General features: G+C 30.3%; 2 protein-coding genes across 2 annotated transcripts in view; one reads left to right on the forward strand and one right to left on the reverse strand.

The window, feature by feature from the left end:
* LOC111683141 (serine/threonine-protein kinase unc-51) overlaps window positions 1-6404 on the forward strand; it is a 36288-nt gene extending 29884 nt beyond the window's left edge. Inside the window, exons 9-13 of the mRNA XM_046951265.1 lie at window positions 485-653; window positions 723-1819; window positions 1886-2022; window positions 2093-2228; window positions 5999-6404. Of these exons, the coding sequence (XP_046807221.1) occupies window positions 485-653; window positions 723-1819; window positions 1886-2022; window positions 2093-2228; window positions 5999-6075 (1616 nt within the window). The 3' untranslated portion in view covers window positions 6076-6404. The remainder of the gene's footprint in view (window positions 1-484; window positions 654-722; window positions 1820-1885; window positions 2023-2092; window positions 2229-5998) is intronic.
* A 3199-nt stretch (window positions 6405-9603) lies between these two features.
* Window positions 9604-16268, reverse strand: LOC124420017. Its single transcript, XM_046951497.1, has 5 exons — window positions 16164-16268; window positions 15579-16101; window positions 14378-15509; window positions 11174-12355; window positions 9604-10951 (listed from the first exon to the last, which is right to left on the reverse strand). The coding sequence occupies exons 1-5, from the start codon at window positions 16167-16169 to the stop codon at window positions 9604-9606; spliced, it is 4191 nt and encodes a 1396-aa protein (XP_046807453.1). The 5' UTR covers window positions 16170-16268.
* Between the last annotated feature and the right edge of the window lie 660 nt (window positions 16269-16928).

Genomic DNA, 16928 nt, shown 5'->3' on the forward strand with positions numbered 1-16928 from the left:
AGAAAAGTGATCTTTGAAAAAAAACCTATATTCTAAGAAGTTTTCCATAGGAAAATGATCGCTGAAGAAAATTTTTACAGAAAAATTATCATCGAATAAGATCGCTAAAGTAAAAGTCTTTGTTTTCTATAAAAAACTAAAAGTTTACTAAGTTTACTAAGAACTGAACTAGAACTGAACTAGAACTGAACTAGAACTGAACTAGAACTGAACTAGAACTGAACTAGAACTGAACTAGAACTGAACTAGAACTGAACTAGAACTGAACTAGAACTGAACTAGAACTGAACTAGAACTGAACTAGAACTGAACTAGAACTGAACTAGAACTGAACTAGAACTGAACTAGAACTGAACTAGAACTAGAACTGAACTAGAACTGAACTAGAACTGAACTAGAACTGAAAGTTTTCCATAAAAAAGTGATCGTTTACTTATTTACGCACTAAAAAACTGATCCTTAAACTTTTTTTATTTCTTTACAGTTTCGGTGGTTGAAAATCCTGCTATTTGTGCAACCATCACAAATGTGGGCATTTTATGTGAAAGTGAAAATAATACCGAATCTTCGGGATCACATGAAGATTCGGATGATTTTGTATTAGTACCGAAAAATCTTCCAGAAGATCAAAATGTTATTGACTATGAAAAGAAGTAAGTTTTGCTAGAAGTAAAAAATGGAAAATGAAAAGAAAATTAATTTGGAAAACTTTTTTTTTAAAGACATTCCACTAAACAGAACGCTAATGCTGCAGCGGCAGCAGCAGCAGCAGCAGTTCAAAATCAGTCCAGTCCTCCAAGACCTAGTACTTTGCCAATATCAGAACCTAAACCGGTGCCAGCACCAGTAAGGCGTTATTCTACTAATACGGGCGTAGCAGCCACAGCACCTAATGCATCTCCTATGGATAAGAATCAAGTACGTTATAGGGCGAATAGTGAACAAATATCATCGCCAAAATTATCCACTACAGCACCCACAGCCTCACCGGCTCAACAGATACCTAGATCTCAACCGATTAGCGTTAAGGGCCGTCAGGAGCATCGTAAAAGTAGTGTTAGTAGTGATATTAATTCTATATCACCACCAGCGGTACAATTTGCTATTGGTACACCACCCACGGGTAGACATCGTTCTACATCGGGTGGCTCACTATCAGAAACACCACCACCATCGGCTCCTAGCACTTGGCAAGTGAGTCCTGGTGGTAATACACAATCGCCTTTAAGACGCTCCGGACATAGTTCACCCGTGCTTCCGTCCGCTCTCACAAAACTACCCACCCTGGGTAGTCCTACTTTAATGGTGGCTCCCGGCTCAGTGGGTTCATTGGGTTCTGGTTCGGGTTCTTCGGAAAATAACAATCAACATCCTATGTTGGGTCCCAGAGCTTTTACTTTACCCGAATTGGGTGCCACTGGTGGTCTACAAAGTCTTTTAGATACTAATGCTACCGGTGCCGGTGGTAATCCCACAGATAGTCATCATCATTTGCATGCATTCCATGCTCCCGAATTATCAGAAGAAACCCTTATGGATCGTGAACACAATGAAACTTTATCCAAATTGAATTTTGTTTTAGCCCTCACCGATTGCATACAAGAAGTGGCTGATTCACGTTGTGCTCCACTGTCGGCTTTAATGGCAGCCGGCTCTAATGAACAACCACAAATCCCACCGCATGCTCCTGAGCATTGTAAGAGAGCCGAGAGATTAGTGTTATTGGTAAGAGCTTTACAATTGTTATCATCCGGCTTAAATTTAGCTTCACAACAGCTAAGAAGTGGCAACTTGAAACCTTCATCTAATGTTAAGAATGGTAGGAGATAAATCTCTTTAAATTAAAATTTTTGGAAATTTTTAAATTTCTTTCTTTTTATTACAGCTTTATTAACCATGAATTCAAAATATCGCAGCATTTTATTTGAATCGAAAAAATTAAATGGCACTGGTCTATTGCAAAAAGCCAATGCATTTAATATAACAGCTGATAAAATTTTATACGATTATGCTTTAGATATGGTAAGTTATTATTTCTTTAATGACAACTCAATGACAATTGTAATTGTTTTTTCTTTGTCTTCCATAACAGTGCCAGGCTGCTGCTTTAGATGAATTATTAAGTAATACCAAAAATTGTTTTGAACGCTATAATACAGCTCATATTTTGTTACATTCATTGGTTCAGAAATGTAATCATCCACAAGATAAAATGCTTTTAAATAAATGTAAGTTGATATTAAAATTAAGAATATTTTACAAATTCTAACCAAAAATTTAAGAATCTCTAATCGAAACCTGAAAGAAAACAAAACTACAAGATCGCTCGTTCCCACGACAATTGAATCTTCGCTCCGGAACGACCCGAATCATACTCGGCGAAAGATTGTCAACCCAGCGACAGCTGTATCAACCGAAAGTTTTTTCCCCAGGAAAGAACTATCGGCCATAGTCAAACTGTTACAACAACAACAAGATCGCTTAAGATCATTTCAAAAGATAATTTTAACCTTTCAATTAACTTTAGAAATGATCTTTAGCGATCTAAGTTTTCTCAAGAAAACTAAACGTTATAGATGTTTTCTAAAGAAAACTGTTTTAAGACCAAGTTTTCTTCGAAAAATTTATTGATCAACGATGAATTTTCTAAAGAAAATAAATCACTAAAGAAGATCTTTTTATAGAAAACTGATCAATAGAAAACTTTTCTGTGAAATATTAAATCAGGTTTTCTTTAAAAGTTAAGGGACGATAAGCAGATAATGAAGAACAACGACCAAACTTTTGAAAGACAACTGATCGTTAAAAAGATCGATAATGAAGTTCTTTTTATAGAAAACTGATCAATAGAAAAGTTTTCTGTGAAATATTGAACTATGATAAAGTTTTCTGTAGAAATTAATCGATAGTAAACTTCTTTTTATAGAAAACTAAAGAATAGAAAAGTTTTCTGTGAAATATTAATCAATGAACAAGTTTTCCCTAAAAGTTAAGGGACGATAAGAAGATAATAAAGAAAAGTTAACAAACTTTTGAAAGACAACTAATCTTTAAAAAGATCGATAATAAAGATCTGTTTATAGAAAACTGATCAATAGAAAAGTTTTTTTGTGAAATATTGATCAATGATCAAGTTTTCTCTAGAAGTTAAGGAACGATAAAAAGATGATGAAGAAATCTTATTGATCAACGATCGTTGCATGAATTTTCTAAAGAAAATTGATGCTTGAAGAAGTTTTCTATAAAAAACAGATTGAGAATTGAAAAACAGAAAAGTTTTCTATGGAAGTTTAGGAACGATGAGATGATGATGAAAAAAATTGGCTGAACTTTTTAAAGATCGTTAAAAAAACGATAATGAAGTTCTTTTTATAGAAAACTGATCAATAGAAAAGTTTTATGTGAAATATTGATCGATGATCAAGTTTTCTCTAGATGATGAGAGACGATGAGATGATGATGAACAGAAGCAATAAAAGAAGTAAAAAAATAAAGATAACATATCGCTAATAAATTTTTCTAAAAAACCGATCGTAACAAATGATAAAAACTGATCGATAATGACGTTTTCCATAAAAACTGATCGATAAAGAATGATGATGAAGTTTCCAATAGAAAAATGATCAATAAAGGGATGTTTTATATAGAACTGATCAATGATAAAGTTTTGTAAAGGAGTTTTATATATAAAACTGATAAATGATAGGTTTTTTTTAAGAAAACTGATCGATAATAAAGTTTTAATCATTGATAAAGTAAACTGATCGCTAATGAAGTTATCTTAAGAAAACTAAAAGTTGCAGTAGATTTTTAAAGAAAACTAATCGTTTATAAAGAAATCTATGGAAAATTGATCCTTGATCTTTGCTGTAGTAGATTTTTTTAAGATGATCGCGTTATATGTACTCGATTAAAAAAAAATACTGATCATTGATTGAATAAGCTTTCTATAACAAAAATTGATCATTAAAAAATACATAGAAAAGTGATCATTGAAGTACATTTCCATAGAAAGCTTATCATTAAAGAAAATTTTTATGGAAAACTGATTGCTGAAGTTTATTTCTATAAAAAACTGATCATCAAAGTAAATTTTTATAAAAAAAAAACTGATCATTGAATAAGATTTCATTAGAAATGTAATCATTGAAGTAGATTTCTGTAGAAAACTGATCATTGAAGAAAAATTTTAATAGATAACTGATTATTGAAGTAAATTTCTATAGAAAACTGATCGTTAAAGTTGACTTCAATATAAAACTGATCGTTGATGATGTTTTCTATAGAAAACTGATCGCTGATAATGTTTTCTATAGAAAACTGATCGTTGATGATGTTTTCTATAGAAAACTGACCACTGAAGTATATTTCTATAAAAAACTGATCGTTTAAGTTGATTTCAATATAAAACTCATTATAAAAGTAGGTTTCTAAAGGAAACTGATCGTTAATGCTGTTTTCTGTAAAAAACTGATCATTGAATTAAATTTCTATAGAAAACTGATCGTTTAAGTTGACTTCAACATCGTTGATGATGTTTTCTTTAGTAAATTTATCATTGAATTAAATTTCTATAGAAAACTGATCGTTAAAGTTGACTTCAATATAAAACTGATCGTTGATGATGTTTTCTATAGAAAACTGATCGTTGATAATGTTTTCTATAGAAAACTGATCGGTGATAATGTTTTCTATAGAAAACTGACCATTAAAGTATATTTTTATAAAAAAAACTGATCGTTTAAGTTGATTTCAATATAAAACTGATTATAAAAGTAGGTTTCTGAAGGAAACTGATCGTTAATGGTGTTTTCTATAAAAAACTGATCATTGAAGTAAATTTCTATAGAAAACTGATCGTTGATGATGTTTTCCATAGAAAATTGAAGATTAAAGTAGATTTCTATAAAAAACTGATCGTTAAAGTTGATTTTAATATAAAACTGATCATTAAATTAGGTTTCTGAAGGAAACTGATTGTTGATAGTGTTTTCTATAAAAAAAACTGACCATTAAAGTAAATTTCTATCGAAAACTGATCGCTGATGATATTTTCACATAGAAAATTGATGATTAAAGTAGATTTCGATAGAAAACTGATCGTTAAAGTTGATTTTAATATAAAACTGATCCTACTACTATAGGTTTCTGTAAGAAACTGATCGTTGGTAATGTTTTCTGTAGAAAACTGATTGTTGATGATGTTTTCTATAGAAAATTTATTATTGAAGTAGATTTCTATAAAAAACTGATCGTTAAAGTTGATTTCAATATATAACTGATCATAGGTAGTAGGTTTCGGTTAAATGATGTTTTCTTTATAGAAAATTGATTATTGAAATAAATTTCTATAGAAAACTGATTGTTGATGATGTTTTCTATAGGAAACTTATCATTGTAGTATATTTCTATGAAAAACTGATCGTAGATAATGTTTTCTATAGAAAATTGATCATTGAAGTAAATTTCTATAGAAAACTGATCGTTAAAGTTGATTTCAATATAAAACTGATCGTTGATGATGTTTTCTTTAGAAAACTGAATATTGTAGAATATTTCTATAGAGAAATGATCATTGAAGTATATTTCTATTGCAAATTGATTGTAGATGACGTTTTCTATAGAAAACTGATCATTGAAGAAAATTTCTATGGAAAACTGATCGTTAAAGTTGATTTCTATATAAAACTGCATCTACTACTATAGGTTTCTGTTGAAAACTGATCGTTGATGATGTTTTCTATAGAAAACTGATCATTGTAGTATATTTCTATTGCAAACTGATCGTTGATAATGTTTTCTATAGAAAATTGATCATTGAAGTATATGTCTATAGAAAACTGATCATTAAAGTTGATTTCAATAAAAAACTGTTCATTGAAGGAAATTTTTAAGAAAACTGTTTAAAATGTTTTGTTTTGATAGATCCTTGAACAATTTCTCTTTTCGTTTGATTTTTATTAATAAAATATTTATTTTCCTTTTTTTTCTATTACAGATCGTGATGCTGTGGAAAAACGTTTAAATATTTTACAACAACAAGGTTATATATATGTAACCGATGAAAATTCTTAAGTTATTTAAAAAACAAAACACAAATTTTCATGAACAATTTTTCTGTTTGGAAAAACTGAAGAAAGAAAAAAAAAACACAAATCTTTTTTTTATTTTTAGTAAAAACTTTTTAATTATTTATCACTTTTTTTTGCAATTATTATTTTAATATTTAAAATGAAGCTAAAACCTTAAATAAAATGTGATTATTTTTTTTTTGTTTCCTTAAAGAGAAGAAAAATGCAGAAGGAGAAGAAAGGAATTGCAAGAGAAAGGTTGGCTTTTTTTAAAATTCTGTAAATATTTAGGATTTTTTTTTAAATAATTTAAATTGTTTCTTAGATTTTAAAAATTTTTTTTATAATTTTAAATTTAACTTTTAAAATAAGTAAAAAAATAGAAAAGGGTTTGCAATTTTTTTTTTAAAAAGATTAAATTTTTTATTATTAATTTTTTTGTTGTTTGTATGAGTTTTTTACAAATTTTCTTTTAAAAGTTTATAACAAATAGCAAACAAAAAGAAAATAACGTATTTATTTAATAAGTATGTATTTAAACCTATAAAAACTGCTCTGCTTTTTTAAACCCCTCTTCCTATGTCCTTTAAATGGTTTGAAAAGGAAACAATTTAAAAAAAAAAAACTTTGAAATCGAAATGAAAAAAATTTAATTTTTAAGCAAAACTTTTGTAGTTTAAGTTTAAGCAACAAAATATTAACTATACATTTAAATTTATATAAAAAAGAAAAACAACTGTATTAATTTATGTTTTTTTCTAACTAATTGTTTTATTTTTTCTTTGTTTTTTATTATTATTTATAGTTTTATTAATAATTTATAATTAATTAAATTAAAATTTAAAATTATGAAAATTGTTTAATTTTCTCTTAATTAACTATTATTGCTCTTAATTATAAATACTTTTTTTATTGTTTTGAAATCACATGAACATTTCTATTTAGATTTAAAAGAATGCAAAATTTCAAAAAACAAAAAATCATAATAAATATTCCAAAAAAAAAAAAAACAATAATAAACATAAAACATACGAAATATTCATGAATATAAATAAAATATTAAAAATATTGAGTTTTATTTTTTAATTTTAGATTAATAACAGTGCAGTGATCGTTAAAGTAGATTTCTGAAAAACTGAGACGTCCAATACATTTCCTTAGGAAATTAAGCGATAAAGTAGATTTTTAAACAAAATATTTGAAGGAAAACTAATCATTTGAAGTAGAACTGTAAAGAAGACTGATCGTAAAGAAAAGTGATCGTTAATGATAATTTTCAAAGAAAACCGATCGTTAAAGAAAATTTCTAAGGAAAAGCCAACGATGAAGTAGATATCTTAAGAACAACGATTATTAAAGAAGATTTCTAAAGAAAAACAAACATTAAAGAAAATTTTAATCAGTTGAAGTAGATTTCATAAGAAAACCGATCACAGAAGTAGATTTCTTAAGAACAGCGATCATTACAGAAGATTTCTAAAGAAAATCGATCATTAAAGAAGATTTCTAAGGAAAAGCCATCGATGGTAGTAGATTTCTTAAGAACAACGATTATTAAAGAAGATTTCTAAAGAAAAACAAACATTAAAGAAAATTTTGATCAGTTGAAGTAGATTTCATAAGGAAACCGATCATCGAAGTAGATTTCTTAAGAACAGCGATCATTACAGAAGATTTCTAAAGAAAATCGATCATTAAAGAAGATTTCTAAGGAAAAGCCATCGATGGTAGTAGATTTCTTAAGAACAGCGATCATTGAATAAGATTTCTAAAGAATATCAAACATTAACGAAGATTTTGATCTTTTGAAGTAGATTCCTATAGAAGAAATGTATATTGAACCTGATCGTTGATAATGATTTCTATAGAAAACCAATCATAAAGAAGATTTCTAAAGAAAACCTATCATTGAAGTATATTTCTAAAGAAAACTGATCGTTGAAGCAGATTTCTATAGAAGAAACTGAATATTGAAGAGGATTCCTAAAGAAAACTGATCATTGAAGAAGATTTCTATATATGGAACTGAATTTTGAAGAGGATTCTTTAAGAAAACTGATCGTTGATACAGATTTATATAGAAACCGATCATAAAGAAGATTTGTAAAGAAAACCGATCATAAAGATGATCTATATAGAAAACCGATCGTTTAAGTAGATTTCTATAGAAGAAACTTGAATATTGAAGAGGATTCTTAAAGAGAACTGATTGTTGATATAGATTTCTATAGAAGAAAATGAATATTGAAGAGGATTCTTAAAGAAAACTGATCGTTGATATAGATTTCTATAGAAAACCAATCATAAAGAAGATTTCTAATGAAAAACGATCATTGGAGTCGATTTCTGAAGATAACTGATCGTTGAAATAGATTTCTATAGAAGAAACAGAATACTGAAGTAGATTTCTAAAGAAAACTAATCGTTGAAGCAGATTTCTGTAAAAGAAAGTTAATATTGAAGCGGATTCCTAGAGAAAACTGATCGTTGATACACATTTAAGAAAACCTATCATTGAAGTATATTTCTAAAGGAAACTGATCGTTGAGGCAGATTTCTATAGAAGAAACTGAATATTGAAGAGAATTCCTAAAGAAAATTGATCGTTGATATAGATTTCTAAAGAGAACTGATCGTTGAAATAGATTTCTTTAGAAGAAACAGAATACTGAATTAGATTTCTAAAGAAAACTGATCAGTGAAGTATATTTCTATAGAAGAAAATTAATATTGAAAGGATTCCCAAAGAAAACTGATCGTTGATATAGATTTATATAGAAAACCGACCATAAATAATATATCTAAAAAAACCCGATCATAAAGATGATCTATATAGAAAACCAATCGTTTAACTAGATTTCTATAGAAGAAACAGAATACTGAAGTTGATTTCTAAAGAAAACTTATCTTTGAAGTAGATTTCTATAAAAGAAACTTAATCTTGAAGAGGATTTCTAAAGAAAACTGATCGCTGAAGTAGAAAATTGTAATTGAAGAGGATTCCTAATGAAAACTGATCGTTGATATTGAAAACCGAGCATAAAGAAGATTTCTATAGAAAACCGATAATTGAAGTCGATTTCTAAAGAAAACTGATAATTTAACTAGATTTCTATAGAAGAATCTAAATCTTGAAGAGGATTTCTAAAGAAAATTGATCGCTAAAGTAGATTTCTATACTATAGACTAGACTATAGTCTAGTCTATAGTCTAATCTATAGTCTAGTCTATAGTCTAATCTATAGTCTAGTCTATAGTCTAGACTATAGACTAGACTATAGACTAGACTATAGACTAGACTATAGACTAGACTATAGACTAGACTATAGACTAGACTATAGACTAGACTATAGACTAGACTATAGACTAGACTATAGACTAGACTATAGACTAGACTCGAAAAATCACAGAGTTGAAAATATCACAGAGGAGTTTAGTCTTGACAAAAGTGATCTTATATTTAAGAAGTCTTTTGCATTCTTTATATATATCAGACTACAAAGGCAGTGCGTTTCTTGAACATAAGACTCAACTAATCATTTGGATTTTGAAATTCTGAACTGAGAAATGGTTGTAGGGGTGCAGGTGATATTAGGGAATTTGTATTATATAACAAATGATGCCTAGTGGCAAAATCTCTTGGTAAAGGAAAGTATGAAGCTGGAAATGACTTATTGTATGGCACTAAATCGGGATAATGATGATAACTATAGGGATTTGGTAAATATCGCATATTAAGAACACTTTTTGGAATTTCAAAAGAGTTACTGGAGGTTGAAGGTTTAAAAAGTTTATCATGTGAGTAATATTGATTTGCGGGTATAAATGGATTGTAATATGGAACTTGAAGCTGTTGGTTGTCATGTAGATTGTAGGGGTATAAATGGGGTCTATAAATTTGGGAATATTTTGAAGGCATTAGATCGTCAGGGAGATTTTCAGTTACTCGAGTGTGATTATAAGTATTGGTTAAGGTAATCGGATTTCCGGTGGATGCTTGACTTGCTATTGGTTTGTGCAGATGATTATGATGATTAGGAATCCTATATAAACGTAAAGGATTATGAGTTGCAAATGATGTATAATTAGTTTGTGCTTTGGTATATATAAGACTATATATAGATGTATTGGAAGTTGTTGAAACAGAGTTTTCTGAAGCTTTCAAAATTTGGTCCCTTGGTCTGCTTTTGCTATCAATAAAAATACTGGCATCCTTTTGATTTAAGTCATTCTCCAGCCTTTGTCTTTTTGAACTTGATGACCTTTGAGATTCGTTATACGTTTTCATTGAAGTTGATGTACTTCTTCTGCGTTTTAATCTATTCTGTTGATCTTGATCCTTCTCAAATGTTTGCTTCAGAGTATAGTCCTTTTTCCCAGTAATTAGAATTTTTTCATTAAAACCATTAACATCCTCTGTCATAGCTTCCTCATGAAGATTAATCAAGTGTAATGAATTGTTCATATAATCTGGTCTTTTCATTGATTCTTCTACAAATGCTTCCAAAGAATTTATTGGACTATCTTTGAAAATATCAGCTTTATAAGATTCCATTTGTGAGTGTTTAAAACTGTTGGCAGATTCTTTGTTTAGATTTGGCAATATTTGCTTAAGTATTTCATTATTGGTTAATTTTATATTTGAAACTATTGACACATCTGAATTTTTCCGTTTGAGTTTTCTACTATTATATGGAACTGGAATATCTTGACTGCAACTCCTTTCTATTTCTTTAAAGTTGATTTTTGGACATATTATATCGGATGTTTTAAAGGTGATCGTTTTTGTTGGCATAGTATCCGCCTCTATTAGTATTGTTACAGTATCTCGTGGGTCTGTTGAGTTAGTAGGAGGATTGTTTAAAGAAGTATCTTGAGACCTTGAATGAAAGAATAATAAACTTTTTATTATATGAAAAAAGTTCCTTTACTAGAACTAGTTAGAACTGAACTGAACTAGAACAGAACTAGAACAGAACTAGAACAGAACTAGAACAGAACTACAACTAGAACAGAACTAGAACAGAACTAGAACAGAACTAGAACAGAACTAGAACAGAACTAGAACTAGAACAGAACTAGAACAGAACTAGAACTAGAACAGAACTAGAATATAGGGATTTGGTAAATATCGCATATTAAGAACACTTTTTGGAATTTCAAAAGAGTTACTGGAGGTTGAAGGTTTAAAAAGTTTATCATGTGAGTAATATTGATTTGCGGGTATAAATGGATTGTAATATGGAACTTGAAGCTGTTGGTTGTCATGTAGATTGTAGGGGTATAAATGGGGTCTATAAATTTGGGAATATTTTGAAGGCATTAGATCGTCAGGGAGATTTTCAGTTACTCGAGTGTGATTATAAGTATTGGTTAAGGTAATCGGATTTCCGGTGGATGCTTGACTTGCTATTGGTTTGTGCAGATGATTATGATGATTAGGAATCCTATATAAACGTAAAGGATTATGAGTTGCAAATGATGTATAATTAGTTTGTGCTTTGGTATATATAAGACTATATATAGATGTATTGGAAGTTGTTGAAACAGAGTTTTCTGAAGCTTTCAAAATTTGGTCCCTTGGTCTGCTTTTGCTATCAATAAAAATACTGGCATCCTTTTGATTTAAGTCATTCTCCAGCCTTTGTCTTTTTGAACTTGATGACCTTTGAGATTCGTTATACGTTTTCATTGAAGTTGATGTACTTCTTCTGCGTTTTAATCTATTCTGTTGATCTTGATCCTTCTCAAATGTTTGCTTCAGAGTATAGTCCTTTTTCCCAGTAATTAGAATTTTTTCATTAAAACCATTAACATCCTCTGTCATAGCTTCCTCATGAAGATTAATCAAGTGTAATGAATTGTTCATATAATCTGGTCTTTTCATTGATTCTTCTACAAATGCTTCCAAAGAATTTATTGGACTATCTTTGAAAATATCAGCTTTATAAGATTCCATTTGTGAGTGTTTAAAACTGTTGGCAGATTCTTTGTTTAGATTTGGCAATATTTGCTTAAGTATTTCATTATTGGTTAATTTTATATTTGAAACTATTGACACATCTGAATTTTTCCGTTTGAGTTTTCTACTATTATATGGAACTGGAATATCTTGACTGCAACTCCTTTCTATTTCTTTAAAGTTGATTTTTGGACATATTATATCGGATGTTTTAAAGGTGATCGTTTTTGTTGGCATAGTATCCGCCTCTATTAGTATTGTTACAGTATCTCGTGGGTCTGTTGAGTTAGTAGGAGGATTGTTTAAAGAAGTATCTTGAGACCTTGAATGAAAGAATAATAAACTTTTTATTATATGAAAAAAGTTCCTTTACTAGAACTAGTTAGAACTGAACTGAACTAGAACAGAACTAGAACAGAACTAGAACAGAACTAGAACAGAACTACAACTAGAACAGAACTAGAACAGAACTAGAACAGAACTAGAACAGAACTAGAACAGAACTAGAACTAGAACAGAACTAGAACAGAACTAGAACTAGAACAGAACTAGAACAGAACTAGAACAGAACTAGAACAGAACTAGAACAGAACTAGAACAGAACTAGAACAGAACTAGAACAGAACTAGAACAGAACTAGAACTAGAACTAGAACAGAACTAGAACAGAACTAGAACAGAACTAGAACAGAACTAGAACAGAACTAGAACAGAAGTAGAACAGAACTAGAACAGAACTAGAACAGAACTAGAACAGAACTAGAACAGAACTAGAACAGAACTAGAACAGAACTAGAACAGAACTAGAACAGAACTAGAACAGAACTAGAACAGAACTAGAACAGAACTAGAACAGAACTAGAACAGAACTAGAACAGAACTAGAACAGAACTAGAACAGAACTAGAACAGAACTAGAACAGAACTAGAACAGAACTAGAACAGAACTAGAACAGAACTAGAACAGAACTAGAACAGAACTAGAACAGAACTAGAACAGAACTAGAACAGAACTAGAACAGAACTAGAACAGAACTAGAACAGAACTAGAACAGAACTAGAACAAACCTAGAACAGAACTAGAACAGAACTAGAACAGAACTAGAACAGAACTAGAACAGAACTAGAACAGAACTAGAACAGAACTAGAACAGAACTAGAACAGAACTAGAACAGAACTAGAACAGAACTAGAACAGAACTAGAACAGAACTAGAACAGAACTAGAACAGAACTAGAACAGAACTAGAACAGAACTAGAACAGAACTAGAACAGAACTAGAACAGAACTAGAACAGAACTAGAACAGAACTAGAACAGAACTAGAACAGAACTAGAACAGAACAGAACTAGAACAGAACTAAAACAGAACTAGAACAGAACTAGAACAGAACTAGAACAGAACTAGAACAGAACTAGAACAGAACTAGAACAGAACTAGAACAGAACTAGAACAGAACTAGAACAGAACTAGAACAGAACTAGAACAGAACTAGAACAGAACTAGAACAGAACTAGAACAGAACTAGAACAGAACTAGAACAGAACTAGAACAGAACTAGAACAGAACTAGAACAGAACTAGAACAGAACTAGAACAGAACTAGAACAGAACTAGAACAGAACTAGAACAGAACTAGAACAGAACTAGAACAGAACTAGAACAGAACTAGAACAGAACTAGAACAGAACTAGAACAGAACTAGAACTGAACTAGAACTGAACTAGAACTGAACTAGAACTTAACTAGAACTGAACTAGAACTGAACTAGAACTGAACTAGAACTGAACTAGAACTGAACTAGAACTGAACTAGAACTGAACTAGAACTGAACTACAACTGAACTACAACTGAACTAGAAGTGATCTTAAACTGAACTATGTAGAATCAAACTAAACTTGAACCGATCATGAACTGAACTTTAAGTGCATAATATGTTATAATGGGACTTCATGAATTTAAGGGCATTTGTGTAGTTAAACGGATATCTTGAGATTTTTTATTTATATATAGAGAAATATAAAGGTTTAAAGTTGTTATTGTGGAAAACCCATTATGGGTTAAAAATATGATTTAAATAATAACTAAAACTAAAGTAATGCTAAGAAAATTTAAGACCAATATTTGAGCAGGCTGCAGCAGCTTTCTTTTTTTATGGAGGACGTAAGGGGGACATAAGTATATAAATCACGACAACCTAGTAGGGGGAGGGTCCAATCAAGGGTTCAGGCAGGGGAAAACATTTAATTTTTAATACAATTAAAAAATTAGGTTCCTGAAAGGGTTGATATTAAAGGTATGATTTTAAAAGTTGCTATATATTGTTAAGTGCTATTAAACGATTTACCTTAAATGCTGATCCTGAAATCTTCTATCAAGGTTCTTGCTATTTAAATACTCCAAACAATTAGTAGTTTTTAAATCCATAAGTTGCATATCCTTATAGGATTGTAACAGAAATTTATTAAAAGAATCAACGGAATTTTCCAAATTAATAAGATCTTCATGAATGTTTTTATCGGTGAGTGAACAATCATATATTGAAGACATTGAGGCATGAACGGTGTCTTGAAAATCGCTAACTGCTGCTGTGGCACGATTAAGATACGAGCTAAGTGGTAGTTGTAGAAGAGAATTTGAAGTAGTTTCTGAAGACGTTAAATTGGGTTGAGTGGAAGTTAAGGTAGTGGAGGAGGTGGAGGATGTGTTAGTTAAAGTTGGAAATTCTGAGGAAGTCTGTTTGTTTTCTGGGCTTAATAGATAAGGTTTAAAGATTGTTGCAGGTTTTGGAGGTTTGAGAATAGGAACGGTTTCTGTTGTAGTTTGCTGCAAGGTCGGCTGTAATATTTCTGGATTCGTTTGTAGTTTAACGATGAAAGGTTCCTTTAGATTTGTAACGCTTTGAGAGTTATTAAATTTCTGATTTATTGAGGGTAAATTTCGGATGCATAGTACTGGTATCGGTCCTTCAAAATTACACTTATTGTAAGTTAAATAGGGTTTATGGATCCTTATTGTTGTAGTGTTCAGAAGAGGCATTAATGCTGTAGAAGATTGCTGGTCGTTAGGTTGGTTGTGGTCGGTTCCACACTCAATGTTGTATTCTTTAGCATTATCGTGTAATCGAAGATAATTCTGAACAATTTCGCCACCTGATTCTTGACCAGAATTACTTTGATTTTCTGTGTATAAATCTGTTATCTTTATGCTCGATTCTGTAGAGTTTTGTTCCCTTGAAGTGTCTCTCTGGTGGTAGTTATATTCCGATCCTTGTACTGAACTCTTTAGAGAATTCTCAGTGTTATTGTTACCGTAATTTTTGGTTTGAAATTTGCTTTGGTTTTCACCTGCCGTTCTCTGACAGTTTAGATCAAAAGATTTGCTCTGTTCCTGACTACTCCAAATAGTTTCAAAATTAAAAGTGCCCGTAGTTTTTACCGTTTTATTATTCTCGACTCTGCAATAGTGTTCCATATTTCCTGATAATTAAAAATAAAGAAATTTTAATCGAGATTTTTCTAAAAATTTTCAAATTTTAAAATAATTACCCCGCTCATTATCTCTTAAGAAAACAATTTCTCCATCTGTCAAATATCTAGTATTATCTGTGGAATTTTCATTGGCTATAACCTTTAAATTCGTCCATTTGTCCTTAACGTTCTCTTTCGATTTCTTATTAAAAGCTTTACAATTTGTTAGCGATTTTTTAGCTTTCGCTAAATTGCAGTTAGATTTTGTTAGATTCTGTTGTTTCCTTAAACGTTTGGCAGTATTATTACAGGCTTTACTTTCTTTACTTCTTGTTGGATCCGCTTGTTTAGGCCTTTTAAAACTATGCTCAGTTATATTCTGCATACTTTCCCGTTGAGACCTCTTAACTAGTTTTCCTCTGGATCTTTTTAAAAAATTTTCCGAGTTTTGTATTTGTTGGCACTTTTTCTGTATTTTGGAATCTTTGGCAAAATCTGTATTTCTATTAATAGTTGTCAAATTATGACTTTTAAGAAATTTTGATTTAAGTTCTTTGGGACAATGTTGAGTTTTTGTTGTATAACGGTAGATAGGGGCTCTCTAAAATGGCAAAAAGAATATTATTCGCGATTTATTACGATTGTGTGATTCAAAAAACTTACCGGCATAAAAAGTCTGGGACTAAGATTTGAACGTATTTTATTGGAAGCTTCACTGTAAAGAGATGCAAGCAAGAACTAGATTATAGAATATACTATAGAGTAAACTATAGACTAGAATATAGACTAGACCATAGACTAGACTATAGATTATAGACTAGACTATAGACTAGACTATAGACTAGACTATAGACTAGACTATAGACTATACTATAGAGTAGACTATAGACTAGACTATAGACTAGACTATAGACTAGACTATAGACTAGACTATAGACTAGACTATAGACTAGACTATAGACTAGACTATAGACTAGACTATAGACTAGACTATAGACTAGACTATAGACTAGACTATAGACTAGACTATAGACTAGACTATAGACTAGACTATAGACTAGACTATATGCCAGACTATAGACTTGACTATAGACAAGTCTTCAGACTAGACTACAGACTAGACTATAGACTAGAATATAGATAAGACTAAAGACTAGACTATAGGCCAGACTATAGACTAGACTATTGACTGGACTAAAGACTAAACTATAGACTAGACTATATACTAGACTATAGATTAGATTATAGACTAGAATAGATTATAGACTAGACTATAGACTACACTCTAAACTAGAATATAGACTAGACTATAGACTAGATTAGACTAGACTAGACTATAGACTAGACTATAGACTAGACTATAGACTGGACTATAGACTAGACTATAGACTAGACTATAGACTAGACTATAGACTAGACTATAGACTA

This window comes from Lucilia cuprina, chromosome 5, assembly GCF_022045245.1.
Source record: "Lucilia cuprina isolate Lc7/37 chromosome 5, ASM2204524v1, whole genome shotgun sequence".
In the NCBI taxonomy this organism is placed as follows: Eukaryota; Metazoa; Arthropoda; class Insecta; order Diptera; family Calliphoridae; genus Lucilia; species Lucilia cuprina.